The sequence below is a fragment of the Bos taurus genome, chromosome 25, assembly GCF_002263795.3.
Source record: "Bos taurus isolate L1 Dominette 01449 registration number 42190680 breed Hereford chromosome 25, ARS-UCD2.0, whole genome shotgun sequence".
Taxonomy (NCBI): Eukaryota; Metazoa; Chordata; class Mammalia; order Artiodactyla; family Bovidae; genus Bos; species Bos taurus.
Window position 1 is genome coordinate 14,011,261 of NC_037352.1, and position 18,973 is coordinate 14,030,233.

The 18,973-nt window shown below is 47.4% G+C and overlaps 1 protein-coding gene across 2 annotated transcripts in view; it reads left to right on the plus strand.

The window, feature by feature from the left end:
- The window catches only part of BMERB1 (bMERB domain containing 1), a 145,020-nt gene extending 130,036 nt beyond the window's left edge, over positions 1 to 14,984 (plus strand). The window contains exons 3-6 of one of the 2 annotated variants that reach the window (XM_005224762.4): positions 1,867 to 1,940; positions 9,712 to 9,826; positions 11,141 to 11,223; positions 13,764 to 14,984. In XM_005224762.4, coding sequence (XP_005224819.1) covers positions 1,867 to 1,940; positions 9,712 to 9,826; positions 11,141 to 11,223; positions 13,764 to 13,876 — 385 coding nt within the window. In that variant the 3' untranslated portion in view covers positions 13,877 to 14,984. 2 annotated transcript variants of the gene reach the window in all.
- The last annotated feature ends 3,989 nt before the right edge of the window (positions 14,985 to 18,973 follow it).

Consider the following 18,973-nt stretch of genomic DNA (forward strand, 5'->3'; position numbering starts at 1 on the left):
AAAATAAATAAACCACTGATTTAGCCCGATCTTCACGCTCCATGTAAAGAAGGATTCTGGAACACCTCTGGTTGGAACATCGCGGATAGGAACCCAGGGAAATAGCTTGTACCTTCTGGCGAAGCCCCCATGCTCATTCGTGGCAGCTGCCACCTACTAGGACATTCCAGGGCAGGATTTGACAGTCGCTTGGAGTGCCTCTGGCAACAGGAGCAGGAGATGAAGGCTAAAGTGAGACATTCCTGCCACTTGTCCTGAAAGCTGGGATGGTGGGTTACTTGGGCCGGTCTTGGCCAGTGAAGGGCAGGGGGCCCCCAAGCTGGTCTGAGGATGGCGCTTCTGAATGGAGATCAAGTTCTTGATGAAGATACCCCAGAAGGAAGCAGAAAGATCAGTGAACTTGGACAAGTCGATCTCTACTTCTGGTCCCACCTACGCTTGCTGTGTAGACTCAGATGAACCCTTTGAGAATATTCATGCTTCTCTCTATCTCTTCCTGGGACAGAAGGTTGATGTGGCCAAACCAGTCCACTCCATCCGTCCACCTGCTTCACTCTTCTTTGGAGCATCTGATGTTTTATTGTATTTGTGTTTCCCCAGATTAAATTTCAGTAATGAAGGCAGGAGAGGCTGGTACATCCCTGAAGCCTGTGACAGTGGTGAACACAGTAAATGCTCAATAAAGACATGCAGAATGAAGGCACACAACACACCCAATGGGGAAGCTACTTGAAAATATGGCTTGGGTCATAAACATGTCATACCCTTTGGATTCAGTGGTTCTACTTCTGAGAATCAGTAGCTCCCACCCCAAATAATCCAACATGAAAGAAAAGCCTTAGGTTAATCCTACAGTGGCTACAATACAAGCAACCTGGAAAAAAATCTAAGTAATCAAGATTAAGGGCATAATTAAAACCACCCTGATAAACCTACTTGGTAGAATTCCAGGTAGCCATTACAAACATCGTTTACAGTAAGATGAGCTAATGTTGCAATACACAGACATGAAACTAGACTACATAATGCAAAATTGTGTGTACAACCCAATTGCTGAGGTTATAGGCATGATCTTCTTTTTACACTATTGCTGGGAATATCATGCAGAGTCCCTTTGGAGGACAATTTGGAAATTCCTATCAAAATGCAAGGGTTCATGTCACTTAACCCTCCAACCTCATTTCTAGAAATTAATTTGCTAGGAATTCCTTTATTTCTAGTAATCTATGCTAGAATATATCTGGAAATAAGTCTAATGTCTATGAATGAGGGACAATGGTTAAATAAATTACTGTTTATCAATATATCAGAATGCTATACAGTCATTAAAAATGAGGAGATATGCATGTCCTGACACAGTAATATGCTCAAGACAAAAAAAGCTAATTGTAAAATGCTTTTGTACATGAACGATGTTGTATTTGGTAATAGAAGAGTAAACATTTTTTTTTAATCTAGAGGAATAGATAAGAAGTCCTTGACGATGGTTTTCTCCAAGGGATAGGGGAAGATTTTCTGTCTGTGCTGTTAATGTCTGTGATGTTTAAAAGCTTTTCATATAGCTGAAAAAGGAAAACACTGACCCCATGACATGAAGTCGCTCACGTAAGCCAACAAAAACCAGGTCCGCAAAGACTGGAAGGAACTCTATCAAGGTGTTATTAACTATGCTCATTCCTGAGTCATGGGAGAACGGGCAGTTTTTGTCTTGTTATTTTTGATGGAAAACTTCTAAAGAGCCTGTGTGATCTTTACAGAGGACAGAGCCCTCCCTCCAGTCCTCTTTGCTTGAAGCTGGGGTGGTGTTCAGGATGTAGAATGTTCTGTCGATGTAACCTGTGGTCCTACGGTGTCCTCTCTCCCCAGGATGGATGACATCCAACTCTGCAATGACATCATGGACTTGAAGCAGGAGCTGCAGAACTTGGTCGCCATCCCAGGTAACCATGGGGACCCCACCTCTGCCAGACAGCTGCTCAGAGTCCCTGTCTGGAAGGCGCTAGCGCAGCCTCATTCCTGCAACTCAGTGCTCCCGATCATGTGGCTCAACCAACTCCACATGAGGCAGACCTCGTTCAAGTCCTAATTCTGCCCACCTCCTTGACCTCGGGCAAGTCATGTTACCTCTCTGAGACTCAGTCTCTCCTCCTCTGAAAATGGGGTAGGAATAGTAATAGTACCTAATTCATTGGGTATAAATCTCATCGTGATGAATGAAACAATGCAAACCACGTGCTTAGCTTGATGGCTGGTCCAAAGAGTCCAGCAAATATTAGCAATGATTCCTCTTATTATCCTGTTTGGGAATAGGTAGAGTATGGTGGTTATAAGCTCTGATTTTGGAGTCAAACCTACATCTGTCACTTATTAATCATGTGTCCTTGAGCAAGTTATTTCACTACAATGCAGTTTCTTCATCTCTAATCTGGGACAATCATACTGTGTCAGGATTGTTGTGAGATTGACAAAGGGGATAAAACATGCAAAGTGCTTAGCAGGCATCCAAGGTGGCTCAGTGGTAAAGAATCTGCCTGCCAAGCAGGAGACCTGGGTTCAATCCATGGGTCAGGAAGATCCCCTGGAGAAAGGAAATGGCAACCCAATATTCTTGCCTAGAAAATCCCACTGACAGAGGATCTAGCAGGCTACAGTCCATGGGGTCTCAAAGAGTCAGACATGACTTAGCGACTAAACAACAACAACAACATCCTATTTAAGTGCTTAACAAATTAGCACTATTGTTATTGGGCTTCCTAGATGGCGCTTGTGGTAAAGAACCCACCTGCCAATGCAGAAGACCCGAGAGACGCAGGTTCGATTCCTGGGTCGGGAAGGTCCCCTGGAGGAGGGCACAGCCACCCACTCAAGTATTTTTGCCTGGAGAATCCCATGAACAGAGGAACCTGGCAGTCTGCAGTCCATAGGGTTGCGCAAGATTTGGACACAACTGAAGCAGTTTAGCACACACGTATTATTATTGTTATCATTAACCTGAGCTTCCTGGTGGCTCAGACGGTAAACAATCTGCCTGCAGTGTGAGAGACCTGGGTTCAATGCTGGGTTGGGAAGATCCCCTGGAGGAGGGCATGGCAACCCCACTCCATTCTTGCCTGGAGAATCCCCATGGATAAAGGGGCCTGGTGGCCTACAATCCCTGGGGTCACAAAGAGTTGGACAGTACTGAGTGACTAAGCACAGCACAGCATGTCATTAACCTAACACATCCTTCTCATCCTTCAGGTCATAGCTTCTTTGACCCATTTCCCAAAGAACACCTTCCTTGCTCATCCAAGCTGGGTTAGATGCCTCTGGGGGCACTTACACTTCTCAACATAGAGACAATCCCCAACTTACAGTTTGATTTAACAATTTTTGGATTTTATAATGCTGTAAAGTCTCTAAAAATGTCTCCAGATGTTGCCAGATATCCCCTGGCCAGGGAGGTGGGCATTTGCCCCCCAAGAAACACTTTAAAATCCAGAGATTTGGATTTGAAGCCAGGATTGCCAGCTAAATGACCTTCACTGAGCACCGTGATTTCCTGAGCCTTAAATTCTTTGTCTGCAAAATGAAACAAACCATGAGGCATGCACACGGTTGTTGCGGATATGCCCTGAGATGATGCAAGATAGCAAACATACTTGATTCTAAGAGGAGTGTGTGCAATGATTATGGAATCTTCTGGCATCATTACTTTAATGAGCAACTACTAGTTGCTTTAACGAGTAACTACTAAGGCTTCCCTGGTGGCTCAGATGGTAAAGAATCTGCCTACAGTGAGAGATCCCCTGGAGAAGGGAAAGGCAACCCACTCCAGTACTCTTGCCTGGAGAATCCCATGGACAGAGGAGCCTGGTGGGCTGCAGTCCATGGGGTCACAGAGTCGGACGTGACTGAATGACTGCCACTTTTACTAGATGCCAGGCACTGTGCAGGCCCTGAGAGGACACCAGTGAGTAGCCAGCCCTCATTGAAAGGGGGTGACGGGACTTCCTTGGTGGTCCAGGGATTAAGACTCCTGGCATCCAATGCAGGGGTTGTGAGTTTGATCTCTGGTTAGAGAACTAAGATCCCACATGCTGTGTGGCACGGGCCCCCCAGAATAAATAATGATAATAAATAAATAGAATTTAAGAAAAGGGGAAGTGACAGGTCTGGCTGTGGGGCTTCTTCTTGAGGCAATTAAAATGTTCTAAAATAGATTGTTATGATGACATGGAGTCCAGGTTCACTCTACTTGCCACATGATAGGCCAGTAAATCCGAGACAAGGTGTTAAGACAGGGAAGGGACTTTATTTGGGAGCCGGCTGACAGAGAAGATGGCAGGCTAGCGTCTCAAATTAACCATCATGTGGGGCCTGGATGTCAGGTTCTTTTATGGATCAGAGATGGGGGGAGGTGAGGAAACAAAAACACCATTTAATTCCTGCAACTATCTCCTAGAATGGCAAACCTCAGGCAGGGTGGGGTGTGTTAATTTCTTTCTTTCTGCCATCTACAGGTGGACAGGGTTATTTTAGTTTAACAGTTCGGCAGAGGCAGCAGAGTTCCCTGAGGCAAGCCATTATGTATGCTGATAATAAAAAAAAGCAGCAAACAAGATTTAAAGAGATAGGAACAGATTCAGCAGGGAGTCATAATTAACCCCTCCTGGTTACTTCAAAACAATAGAACTTTAGGACCAGGATCCTGCTGCTGGGGGCTGGAGAAGAGAAGCCCTCTTTGCCTCTTCCAGCTTTTGATGGTTCTCATCAATCCTCGTTCCTTGGCTTGTAGCTGCCTTATCCCAGTCTCTGCCTCTGTCATGGGCTTCCCCTCTTTGTGTATCTCTGTGTCATCTCCTCTTTAAAAAAAAAAAATTTATATTTATTTTGGCTGCACCAGGTCTTCATTGTAGCACACGGGACCTTCCATCTTTGTGGTGGTGTGTGGGACCTAGTTCCCCAACCAGGGATAGAACCTGGGCCCCCTGCACTGGGAGGGCAGAGTCTTAGCCACTGGCCCACCAGGAAAGTCCCCATCTCCTCTTCTGATAAGAACACTAATTATTGGATTAAGGGCTCATCCGAATGAGTATGACCTCATCTTAACTAATTACATCCACAAAAACCCTATTCCCAAGTAGGGTATTTCCAAATAAAATTAGGGGTGGCCAAAAGGAGAAGAGGGCTTCAGAGGATGAGACGGCTGGACAGCATCACTGATGCAATGGGCATGAACGTGGGCAAACTTTGGGAGATGATGAGGGACAGAGAGGCCTGGCATGCTGCAGTCCATGGGGTTGCAAAGAATCAGATACGACTGGGCAACGGAACAGCAACAGGAGTACTATTTATCCTAATATGGGCAGAAAGCTCAGCCCAACCTCACAAGGGTTCAGAACCAGAATCAGGAAAGCCGTGGAATATTTTTGGCCCCTGCTGTCTCTCACTGTCCATTTTGGAGCTCGTTCCACGTCTTCCCTCTAGCACATGAGCCAAGCAAGGCCACTGTTAGCAAACCACACATGGGTCCCACTTGCCCCTGTGCAGTAAAGCCAGCCTGCTGCCACCTGGTGGTGGGGAAGGAAAGTGCAGCATTTATTGCAGGGACAAGCAAGACGTCCAGGACAGCTAGTGCTCAGAATACCAGAGCTCCTCAATGGGTTTCAGCAAAGCATTCTTGAAGCCCAGGTGAGGGAGGGGCATCCCAGGGTCTGTAATCGGCTTGTGCACAATTCTCTGATTGGGTGATGGTGAGGTCACTGGGCAGTGTCCCAGGGGTTAACACTGTCAATCTTTAGGCTTCAGGAGGCCTGGGGGCTATGGGCTTATGTCCATCAAGTAGTTAACATGTCCCATTTGGTGGCGAGGGTGGAGGGGTTAGCCTCTGTAAAACAACTCAGGAAATGTGCATCAGATACTATTATCTAGGTGATTTCAGATAGGAGCTGAAGCAGAGGATATTGGTGGGGGATGGTGGTGTCTGTCCCAAGAAGGCCCCAGAGGGTCCCTGCTCGGTTACAACTTCATCTCCCTTCCATGATTTTCCCACCCAAAAGCCCAACTCTATATCCCAATTTTCAGCTTCCCAGGAGTCTGTGATGGGCCCAGCATGGGTTGATGTCTCTCTCTTGAGTGGAAGAATTCCCAGAGCCCACTCTTAGCTCAGCAGGACACATGGGTGGCACTGGGGCAAAGGAGACACCAGGGTGTGACCAGCCAAGGCCTCCCCAGGCCAGAGGGGCTTCACCGGGGGCCATGGCAGCCTCTGGAGCATGGGTGGGAAGTCGGTGGAAGTTGGGAGTCTTTGGTGGACACAATACCTAGGCTGTATCACTAACTAGGACTGGGATTAGGGTGAGAAGAAAAAGGCACTCAGCTGAAACATGAGAAATTCAGCAATCATATTTTCATGCAATATTTAGAATACCAAAATTCACTCAAAAAAAGTTTAAATAAACATGAGATCAGTACTGACACTCAATAGGCAGAAACCAGGAATGCTAAACCGGCATGGAGGGGACAGTCCCCGCTGAAGGACGTGTTCTGCTTAAAATGCCATTGGCGGTCCTGCAGAGAAACACAGAAGGTCAATGGGTCACTTAGCAACAGAGCCCAGGTCCTCCCCCAACCCCCACTGATTCTCCTAGGAAACCGCATCTTCCCAATCACTTCCCTGAAGAAATGCAGATATTAAAGTTCCCTTTCCGCTCCTGCCTTGCCATTCACCTCTCCCCACTGTGTCCTCTGACTCCTTGTTGTTGAGAGCATTTCTGCATATTCCCTGCACCAGTGCCAGGTTTCTAGATGGACTTAGGTGGGTTTAGGAGGAAACAACCCAATGCTCCCAGCAATATAGCAATAAAAATAATAAGAGAGGACTGAAAGGCCAAGAAAATCATGCTTCTCCTGCCAGGGTCAGAAAACAATTCAGCAGACTATGATGAGACAAAGTCGCTCAATCATATCTGACTCTTTGTGACCCCATGGACTGTAGCCCGCCCGGTTCCTCGGACCAAGGGATTCTCCAGGCAAGAATACTGGAGTGGGTTGCCATTTCCTCCCCTAGGGAATCTCTGGACCCAGAGATCGAACTGCATTTCAGGCAGATTCTTTGCTGTCTGAGCTACCAGGCAGGTGGCGCTAGTGGTAAAGAACCCGCCTGCCAATGCAGGAGACCTAAGAGACTCTAGTTCGATTCCTGGGTTGGGAAGATCCCCTGGAGAAGGAAATAGCATCCCACTCCAGTATTCTTGCCTGGAGAATCCTATGGACAGAGGAGCCTGGCAGGCTACATGAAGTGACTTCACACACGCGTGATGAGAGAGAACACCTGGGGCCCTCCACATCCTCAGGGCTGACAAGCTAAGACGTCTCACCCACCTCCCCTGCCACCACCAGCCCCTCTGGGCTGGGGATGCTTAGACTTGGCTGTAGAGGCCATGGTACCCTCCTCTTGGACATAAAAATAGTGTCTCAGAAAAAAAAAAAAAAAAAACAGGATAAAAATGGTGTCTCCCTCATAGAGTTGTTGGAAAGAATTCAACTAGTAATTCTCAACCATCAACCAGGGTGATCTGCCCCACAGAGGACATTGGTCTTGTCAGGAGACCCAGTTGGTGGTCACCGCTAGGAGATGGGGCTGCTCCTGGCATCTAGTGGGCAGAGGTCAGGGGTGCTGCTCAACATTCTACAGTGCTCCAGACAGCCCCCACGACAGAGAATGGTCCAGCCTCAAATGTCAGTAGTGCCAAGGTTGAGAAACCCAGATTAAATGAAAATATAATACATGGTAAAAGCACTTACTGTTGCCTGCTTCTTATGTCATGAGACTTGCTTTTCCTTCAGTAAGTATTTATTTCTTTTGTACCTGGCTTGGTAAATGTGTAATGTAGAGAGGCTTTAATCATGGAGAAGCAAAAGTGATGATGTAAAATAAGAGCCTATGATAATAATAGCTGACTGTTCATGAACCCTAACTGTGTACCAGGCAGTGAGCCTCTCTTAAAACTTGCAACAACTTTATGACTGTCTCTGTTCAGAGACCGGATGCTCAGAGAGATTGAGGATTGTGTGCCTAGAGTCACACAGCTAAGAAGAGGAGGAGCTGGGGCATCAAGCCAGGATTGTGATCCTATGGCGAGGTCTCCCAGTTGTGATAAAGTCTACCGACCACCTTAGTCTACAGTTAGGAGGCCACGGCATGGTCCAGGGAGAGATGATGGTGGCCTGGGCTAAGGAGGTGTGCTGGAGGAATGAGAAGCGAGTTGGAGGGTCACATCAGCAAGCCCATGGAGATACTAGGAATCAGATGTGTGATGCCAACAGGGGATAAAGTTGGCAAGTAGGTGGGTGATGCTGGGAAACAGAAGTAGTAGTAGATAGGTGACTGGCACAAAAGTACCAGTAAATAGGTGAGTGGTGCCTGGAAGCAGATGGGTGATGCTTGTAGGCAGGTGAGTGATACAGCAGGTAAATGGGTGATGCCTACAGGTAGGTGGGTGGAGCCTGCAGGTAGGTAGTTGGGGCTTAAGGCAGGTAGGTAGTACCTGGAGGCAGGTGAGAGATGCTGGCCAGAAGTGTACGTCATACACACAAGCAGGTGAACAGCACTGGCTGGTGGTATGGAGACCTGGGTCAGTATCTGGTTTGCAAGCTGGGATAGACCCCTTTGAATAGGTAGCCTGTCCTGTGAGTTTATGGAGGGGCTGAGGGCCCTGAGCAGAGGGCTGCATCTGAGTATCTGGGGAGACTGGGAGATGCCTGAACTGGCAAGAGATAGTGGGGATGAATAGCTTGAGGAGGGAGGTTTGTGAGTTCCTGGGGACTCTACTCATAGCCACGTGATGCTGGTGTAAGATCTGGGCCCTGGCAGAGGACAGGGGAGTATTGGAAGGCTGCTGCTGGTAACTTGGAAAGGACAGTGACATCACTCCTTGAGTCCAGGGACGCTGTGGTTAATCCAACTGCAGAGGGCAAGGAGGCTCTATGATGCTGACGAGTGATTTGCAGAATCAGACTTCGGGACCCATTACCATCGTCAGCACAGCGATGAGCAGGAATACAGGGGCTGCTAGATCCCAATTCCTTGCTCCCCTCTGATTAGTGAAAGAAACTGATTTTCTCTCTAACCTAAATATTATATTCTCCTTGTCTCTGGTTCTACCTCCAGGTCTAGAGGAAATAGTCAGTGACAGTTTGAACTGGCAGAGGGACAAGCTGCCCCTTGAGTTTTATCTTCTGAAGGGGTCTGAGCAGAGGGAGCCAATGCAGGGTTAAGTTTCTGCCCTCCTGGTTGTCTCAGTCTTCATGTCCAGCCTTCATTGTTTTGTCTCTGCTATGATGCTCTAGCCCCTTTAGAACAGGTTGGGAAAGCGTGGGTGCTTTTCGTCTGATGGGTTGGGTAAGCCTCACTACAGAGTAGTCACCTCCTGCACCCCGCCTGTGCCCTTCTCCCCTCAGCCTTCTTCGGGACCCCGTTGCAGCATCAATATCATTTAGTAAGCATCCACCACGGGCCAGCTCTGTACCAAGTCATTTACTAAGATCCCCGCACTCTTGCATTCAAGCCTTACTGTGTATTTTACAGAGGAGGAAACAAGCTTGAACCAATCCAGTTGCCTTTCCAGGTTTATCCAGCAAGTTAAATGGTCGAGCCAGGATTCCAACCCTGGCCCCTCAGACTCAGTTACACTCAAACTGTCTCTGCTAATGTGTTCTTCTTCCCAGAAAAAGAAAAAACTAAGTTGCAGAAGCAGAGAGAAGATGAGCTCATCCAGAAGATCCACAAACTGGTGCAGAAGAGAGACTTCCTGGTGGACGACGCCGAGGTTGAGCGGTTAAGGTAAGTGGGCAGTATGTCCCCTGGGAAGGGCTGGGGCTGTTAGAATGCAGCTCAGCTTCCTTCCAAAGCCCGTCATCTGCTCCCAGACTCACAGCATTGCAACCGATGTGTCCTGGCCAAATACTTCCCAAACACTAGATCCAGATGAATCCTTCTGGCCCAAGGCCCCATGGCCTATTCAAGAGAAATTTAAATCCAACTTCAAAAAGTTTTGCAAATGCTTGTGGATCTTAAGTGAATGTCATCTGAGAAGGTGACCAGAGAGGAATTACATCACAGAGCACATGGAAGAGCTTCCTACACCTTCTTTTTACTGAGCTTTCTCCCAACTCGTCAAGGCACCTTTTCCAGAAACTTCTATCCTTTTCTACAGAAACTCCACCCTCTGTCCTAACTTGCTTCCTCACCCACCCTCCACACTTCCCAGCTCTGTTCTCTCCCTTCCTGTCTCCTGGGGGCCTCTGATGCCCCTCCCTAGTCTTCGGGGTCTCCTATTTGCAGATGCCCCTGCCCCGTTGATCTGGTCAACCATGGGCCCTGGGGCCGCAGTGCTCCTGAAGTCTCTGCAGGGGACCAGAGGGCACGAGAGATGCCAGTGTTGATTCTTGAATTTTTTTGTGCTAGAGCAAAATCTTGAGAGTCATCCACAGGGCAGAGGCTCAACGGGCCTCTTCCAAACCAGAAGACAACTTCCCTTTAATTCTCTGTGACCTCCCGAGTCCTCCAAGACTGCTAGGATGCACTGTGCCCAGCTCAGCCAGGCTCGGACCATTGGCTTTGCTTCTGGTGACCCTTGGGAGAGCTGAGGTGGCTTGCCTTCTGAGACCTGCCACATACTTTGTCTAGGGTAACTTAAAGGTGCAGGATTAGGAGAGGGATTGCCCTGCTCACTAAATGTCTGGTAGGGAGGCTGGGTCCTCTAACGCCCCTGCCTCTGCCTTAGGGTCTCACACCAGCGGGCGTGGGCATTTACTCCATCACTGATATGTGTTTCTGCTTCAGACTAGATTCATCAAACAACACACACCCACCACTGTACACACAGAACAACATGTGCCCACCACCCACACACAAAACATCACACACATGTTCCACCCACATGTAACGCACATGTACCATCCACACGTAACACGTGCACCAGTCACACCCAGTACACATCAGCATGTATGCACCACCCACATATAACACACAGCAACATACACGCACCATCCATAAGTCTGATACGTGATCCCACACTCTTGCCTCATTTTATCGGTTCCTTGATGCTCTCCTGGCTTACTGTTCTTTCCTGTCTTTACACATCTGTCTTCACAGGGAGCAAGAAGAAGATAAGGAAATGGCCGATTTTCTGAGAATCAAGTTAAAACCTCTAGACAAAGTAACCAAATCTTCAGCCAGTGAGTGCATACACTATTCCTTCTCCTCCCGCATCCAAGAGAAAAGGAAATTTTAAATGAGGTCTGGAAGCCAAGGGGACACAACAAAAATGCTTTCTAGAGATCAAAGTTGAGCACAGGATGGCAGCAGGCAGGGCCAGCTTCACGGGTGAGGAAGCCCAGGGCCCCACTCCTAGAAGGGGACTGTGCTTGCTTGCATGTCCTGCTATTGCTGTCTTGGAAGTCTTAAGAATTTTCCAACAAAAGGCCCCGCCTTTTCGTTTTGCACTGAGTCCTGCAAACTGTGTAGCTAGTGCTGGGAGCTAGTCCTTGCTCATATGATTTGGTACAGTTCATAGAAGGAGTTGGGTGGCCACTGAGGCAAGAAGGTGGGAACTAAGGCTCAGGAAGCTCTGGCCTCTCTTGGAGTTGGAATCGCTGGAGGAACAAAGGCAGAAGTTTGCTTCTCACAATACCAGCCTCACAAGATACTCAAAGCAAAAAGGGTTCTGGGTGAAATAAGTTTGGGAAATGCTGTGCCCTTGACCACTGTTTGTAGGCTTCCAATACCCATGAGCATATTAAAGTGATAACCAGTCCTGCTGGGTAGGAACTGCCTTCTCCTTGTTGGCCCAGTGAGGCCACTTTGAGTAATAAGAAATGGGTGCCCAATTCAAACTGGCCCTAGCAATAAAAGGTGATTTGCTGGAAAAAGAGCAGTGGGAGCCAGGGCTCCAGGGACTAGACACCTTTGCTTTCCTTCTGGTTATCCACTTGGCACGTCTTATCATCTTAGCTTCACTTCCTCCTCCTACACAGGCCTTCCTGGGGCCAGAAATCCAGGACCATAACTTAGCAGAGAAGCAAGGCAATAACTGGTATCTAAACATCTAAGATTCTGACCAGCCTTTCTTGGATCACGTTCCCACCAGCTAGGCCCCTCGAAGGGCTGGGGAGTTGTGATTTTCTGCCCCTGTAGCCACAGGGGCATGAACGGTTATCAGAGGAAGAACGATGGACAGTCTTGTTAGGAAGACAAAACCCCGAAGCCTCCACTACCAGCTGAAGCCACAAACCCAGTTTTTCCCTAACTATCCATTGATGATATTCCATGAAAACACATTTGTACTGTGTGAAGGAATAGAGAAAGAGAAGAGCCCTGGTCCTTCTGCAGGCCCCTAAAGTCACGAGGCACATGGTGTTTGCCTAAATCCAGCATCTTCAGTAGACTGTCTCTTCCATGAAAGGCAAATTAGAAAAACTCTACCTAACAGTAGAACAGTGGAAAAGGAAACCTGTCTTCTGTGTAAGATTATGGATAGAAAAAAGAATTCCAGCCAGAATTCAAAACACCAAGCCTGTACCACATGCAAGTGTTGGGTCCAAATATACATCATCCATGTGGGCTGGAAGCCCAAGCTGAAAAATTAAAACTAATCTAAAACCAGTGGAATCTCTGGAACCCCAGCAAAGCAAATGTAAAGTTGCTCAACAGAGACCCCTCAGCTCCCATAACACAGCCCACAGATTAAAAACAACTCCCATGCAGATGCTCTCTCAATAAAAAATTTAAAACCCATGAAGAATGGAAACACCATGAAAGGAGTCCGTAGATGAAACAAAAGAGAATGTCTGTCCTCCCATGAACCAGAAATAAGAGGGTATCTAAGAGATAATAAGTGTGTTTACAATGACTAAAGACATAAAAGAAGGAATAATACTCAAAATGAAATAGTAAGATGCTATGAAAAAAAAGAAGAGGTAAATTAGCAAAGAATTAGCCTTCTAAAAAATTACTGTCTGAGGAATTCCCCGATGGTCCAGGGATTAGGACTTTGTGTTGTCACTGCCAAGGGCCCAGCTTCAGTCCCTGACTGCAGAACTAAAATTCCACAAGCTGTGTGGCAAAAAAAAAAAAAAAAGAAACTATTGCCACTGAAGTGAAACTCAATGGATTAAACACAAAGACACAGCTGAAGGGAGGATTCATATAATTGGAAGACGGAGCTGAGAAAATTACCCCGGAATGCAGCGCCAAGAGACAAACAGATGGGAAATGCGAAAGGGAAGTTATGAAACATGGAATGGTAAGAGTAATAACGTTAAACGGACATCTAAGAGGCATTCCAGAGGGAACAAGAATGGAGAATGAGAGGCGAGGGTATCTGAAGTGATAACGAGTGAGCATTTTCCAGAACTGAAAGGTAGCCCTCTGGTTGAAGTGACTTCTTATTTCTCAGTCAAATACTTCTTAGATGACAGACATGGTGCTGGGCTTGGCAGATAACGACGGTGAGGAGAACAGAACAGGAGAAGGGCTAAAAGCTGTAGTTAGAAGCCAAGGCCTGAAAGCCGCTGGACCTCCAGGGAGGTGGGAACAGTCACCAGGACCATATAAAATGCATGTCAGCTCCCCAGACTTGACCTGTGTGGCCCTGGGGCGGGACCTGGCCGGGGTTGGGGGGGGACCTGGGGCTGCAGATGGTCAGGGCTCTCCTCACCTCACCTCTGCCTCTCTCCTGTTTCCCCGCCCTGCCCCCCGCTCTCCTACCTTGCTGCAGGCTCCCGAGCAGAGAAGAAAGCAGACCCCCCGCCTAGCAAGCCCACAGTGGCCAAGACGGGGCTGGCGCTCATCAAGGATTGCTGCGGGGCCGCCCAGTGCAGAATCATGTAGCCCCCACGCGGGGTGCCCCCGGGGCCACGGGGACCCCCTCCCACCCTCTTGTCTTCAGAGCCCCCATTTCACCGGGGCCCAAGAGCTCTCCAAGGCAGAAGGGATTGAAGGCAAGCCCGTGACCGCCGCCAAGGGCCCAGCCGCCCTGTACAGAGTGTAGCAATAGGGAGTCCCTCACCGTCGCATGGCCCTCCCCAGAGCATGCCGAACCCAGGAGTCTGTCTCCCTGTTTATCCAACCACCAGGAAAGGTCCTCCCTTGAAAAAAGTATTATCTCCACTTCTAGCTAGCTGTATCTCACCCACCGTGCGAATGAACTGGGAGAGGGGCATGATCCCCAGGTGTGTACAGGTGTGACTTTTCAGCAGTCCAGCGCCATGCTGGACGCTTCCCCTAGCTGCTCTCCTAGCTCTGCTGTCAGGCTGCCCCAGACGGTCCTGTCCCCCCCGTTCTTTCCTCTCCCAGGGGTTTGGGCCCTGGAGGGCTCCATGTAGCCCACATGTCTGTGGAGACACAGAGGGCCCATCTGGAAAGACTGAGCTTGTGTGTGGTCGTCGTCACGTCTCCCGCTTCCTCCCCTCCGGTGTCTGGGCGCGGCTCACATCAGGACTGTGTCTGTCTGCTCTTGGTTCTTCCTTTGCAACATCTGTTCCAGGTGTGTGGAGATCCCCTCCCCCGGCTGGAGCGCACCCAGTGCTTGGAAGAGGTAGCAGAGAGCTGGGAGCTCCAACCCGAGGCCAGGGAAGATGAGAACAGACCCAGAGCAGACGTACTTACTCTCCACCCTCCGGGGCCCGCCGGCTGGATGGTGTGCCGGCAGGGCGCCACTCACCGGCCTAACACACAGACCTCTGCAAACATCAGCGGCAGGCGGGAGAGGCGGCCTGACCCAACTGTGTCCAGTCATTCGGTGGTGTATTTTAACCAGCCTGAAAAATTCCACCTGTGTAACTTGATGTACATTTGCTACAGCCAGCCCGGCACAGCCCATGTGACCTCTCTGTACGTGTGTGTGTCGTGACCGGCCTAAGTAGTTAGCGTAACTCAAGATTCGCTGATGTGCACTCATCCATTGGAGAAAATAAAACTGGAAACCACGTACACAGCATTTTTAAAGTTTTTACTTTATTCTTGACTATAGAAGTAACCCATGTACATAGTTAATCATTTACAAAGTACCAAAAGTATAAAAAATTTTTTTTTGTTTGTTTTTTTAAACTCCCAATATTTCTCCACTTACTCTGACATTTTGGCATATGTCTTCTCTGTCTTTTTTTATGCATTTTTTTTTTTCATGATTAGCATTCTGTTGTACCGTTCTATAACTTTTTTTTCCCACCTATCATAGGATCACTATCATTCTGCCACGTCATTAAAAGCTCTTTGTAAACATTAAACACTTCATAAATATTTACAATGGCTGCTTAGTAATCCATCTGTGGATATACTGTAATTTATCTAACCAGACCCTCCATATTAAACTTTTAAGCTGTTTCTAGTTTTTCAGTTTTATAAGTAATGTCAGGATAAACATCCTGAGGGGTGGAGAAGGGGGTGGGGTGTTGGGTGAAACTTCATCTGAATTTCTGATTTTTCCTTAGCACAGACTCCTAGAAGTAAGATTCACATTACATGGGTCACATTTTTTCAAAATATTTGTAAATCAAAAAAAGAAAAAGAAGTGAAGGTCTCTCTAGTCACAGCGGCTTTGGAATTGACACAAAATATCTTGGAGTGCAATGGCCCCTCCTGGCTGGGAGCATGCTCCCAAGCCCTCCCACTCTGTTACTGATGTGCTTCTGCTTCAGTCCAAGCTTCAGCCTGCTCACCACTTCCTGTCTATTCTGAAGATGAAGAGGCTCTCTCAGGTCACTGCCAGTACCATCACCTGGCCTCAGGGGACACTGCCCTAGACGAAGCACAAAGCCAGTCTTCCTAGGGGTGCCATAATGTATTCCCTCAACCAGCGGGGTTTAAACAACAGAAATTGATAGTCTCACAGTTCTGGAGGCCAGAAGCCAGTGTCCTCAGGACTGTGCTCTCTCTGAAGGCTCTTGGGAAGAATGCTTCCTTGCCTCTTCCAGCTCCTGGTGGCCCCTGGTAATCCTTGACTTTATTACTTCAATCTCTACCTCTTCTGTAGTCCCCCTCTGTCTGTGTCTCTGGACCTCTCTTCTTGTGAGGACACCAGTCATTGGATTTAGGGGCCCTCCCAGGTAGCGCTAGTGATAAAGAACCTACCTGCCAATGCAGGAGATGTAAGAGACCCAGGTTCGATCCTTGGGTAGGGAAGATCCTCTGGAGGAGGGCATGGCAACCCACTCCAGTATTCTTGCCTGGAGAATCCCATGGACAGAGGAGCACGGCAGGCTGCAGTCCATGGGGTCGCATAGAGTTGGACACGACTGAGTGACTGAGCGTGTGCAGTTACATTAGAGACGCACAGAGAGTGGACAGCTCAACCGTGTGCCTGTATGACACTAAATCTGGGATGATCGCATCACAATCCTTACCTTAGCAACTTCTCCTAAGACCCTGTTCCCAAATAAGTTCAGATTCTGAGATGGCAAGTGGCCATGAATTTGGGGCAGGGCTGATGCTGAAAACTTGGCCTCTGAGCAGTGGTGTTGAATCAAATTTCAGAGCAGTTTTGGGTGCAATAGAAAAGAATAGCTTTATTGCTTTGCCAGGCAAAGGGGGGCACAGTGGGCTCCTGCCCTCAAAAATTGTGTTTTATAGCACTGACTCAAGGGCAGGGCTGCTGATTAGGGTGTGTGCAGGGCCTACACTCTTAATCTCAGGTAATCTCTTGATGAGCTTCTCTGGTTCCTTTAACCTGGCCTCAGGTGGTCTTCTCTGGAATGGATAATGCTAATATATTCCATTTTGGAGGAGTTTTAGTTCTGTAAAGAGCTCAAAGATACTGTTAGGTGTACCCCCTGTGTACCCCAGAACCAGGACCCTGCCCCCAAGGCTGTGTTATTGTTTCAGGGCTGCTCTTCTCTTGTCTCTGCGTCCCCTCCCTTCCCTGGTTAGCAACAGTTCCAATCTGCCCTTTGGAACTCAAGGAAGGTCATGGAAGCTGAGATCTATTTCCTATAAACAAGAAATGGGACAGAAAGGCTTCCATGCCCAGGAGGTGCACAGGGTCCTGCTCGGTTTCAGGGGGACACTATTTAACCCACTACACAGGTGCTCCCCATTCTTTCAATAAACACTCAGGCTGAAAAGGATCTACCTCTCTCCCTTCCTGGTAGAAAATGTGTGTCTGGAAGGTCTGACCTCAGACCAATTAGACAGCAGTCACTCACCGCTCCAACAAGCCAAAGAAGATCAAAACCCTCATAAAAATCCTGCTTCTGGTACACCTGCTGAGCTCTGGGGTACATCTAACTTATGTTCCTGTCATTGCTATTGATTTTTTTAAGCAAAAAAAAAAAAAAACCCACATCATTTATTGAGGTTTTCACAGAAGAGCAGAAGAAAGTAATTGTTCGATATGCTCCCAGATCCCCAGGGCTGCCTGCAAAGCTGGGAAAACTTGCAGGTCTCAGGGTCCCATACCCCAGACTCACTCCTTTTGGGGGTTAATTGGGGAAAGGGGACAATGATAGCTGGAGACACATTTATTGAAAGTCTGTCGCTGTGCACTGAGCATGTATGCACATTTTCTCACTTGCCTTTCACATCAACACCATGAGACAAATCCTATTATTGGCACAGTAAGTCTTCATATGTACTTCATTGGTACATATGAATACGTTCAGTTCCTAGAGTGTGCTCATAAGTCCAATTTTTTGTAGTCCAACAAAGTAAACCTAGGTACCCAACTAATAAAATTGGCTATCATTCTGTGTTTGGGTCCTGTACCACAAATAAAGAAAACCTTGCCATTTTCTGCATCATGAATCTCTTTGGTTCTTCAGTTACTTCCTTTTCCTCTTGTCTCTCTTTGTCCTTTCTCTGGGCCTCCAATTCCATCAGGTCTTCATTAGTAGGCTTCACATTCACATCTTTGAAAGTTCGCAACTTGATCTTTTGTATGCAGGTGACTTAACTGTATCTGAAAACTGGGTTCTCTTCTTGCTGGGTGTTGAGTCAGTAGACACAACCAAGCCAAAGATCAGAAGGAAAGATTTATTATTTGCAACAAATAAGAGATGCTGTTAAAGTACTGCACTCAGTATGTTAGTGAATTTGGAAAACTCAGCAGTGGCCACAGGACTGGAAAAGGTCATTTTTTCATTCCAATCCCAAAGAAAGGCGATGCCAAAGAATGGTCAAACTACCATACAATCGTGCTCATTTCACCTGCTAACAAGGTAATGCTCAAACTCCTTCAAGCTAGGCTTCAGCAGTACCTGAACCAAGAACTTCCAGATGTACAAGCTGGATTTAGAAAAGGGAGATGAACCAGAGATCAAATTGCCAACATCCACTGGACATAGAAAAAGCAAGAGAATTCCAGAAAAACATCTGCTTCATTGACTATGGATCTTTTCTGTGGATCACAACAAACTGTGGAAAATTCTTAAAGAGATGGGAATACCAGACCACCTTATCTGTCTCCTGAGTAACCTGTATGCAGGACAAGACTTAGCAACAGTTAGAACTGGCATGGAGCAACAGACTGGTTCAGAATTGGGAAAGGAGTACGTCAAGGCTGTATACTGTCACCCTGCTTATTTAACTCCTGTGCAGAGTACATCATGTGAAAGCTGGGCTGGATGAGTCACAAGCTGGAACCAAAATGGCCAGGAGAAATATCAACGACCTCAGATATGCAGATGACACCACTTTAATAGCAGAAAATGAAGAGGAACTTAAGAGCCTCTTGATGAGGGTGAAAGAAGAGAGTGGAAAAGCTGGCTTAAAACTCAGCATTCAAAAAATTAAGATCACAGCATCCAGTACCGTATTTCATTGCAAATAGAAGGGGAAACAGTGACAGATTTTATTTTCTTGGGCTCCAAAACCACTGCTGATGGTGACTATAGCCATGAAATCAAAAAATGCTTTCTCCTTGGAAGAAAAGCTATTACAAACCTAGACAGTGTATTAAAGAGTGAAGACATCCCTTTGCCAACAAAAGTCTAT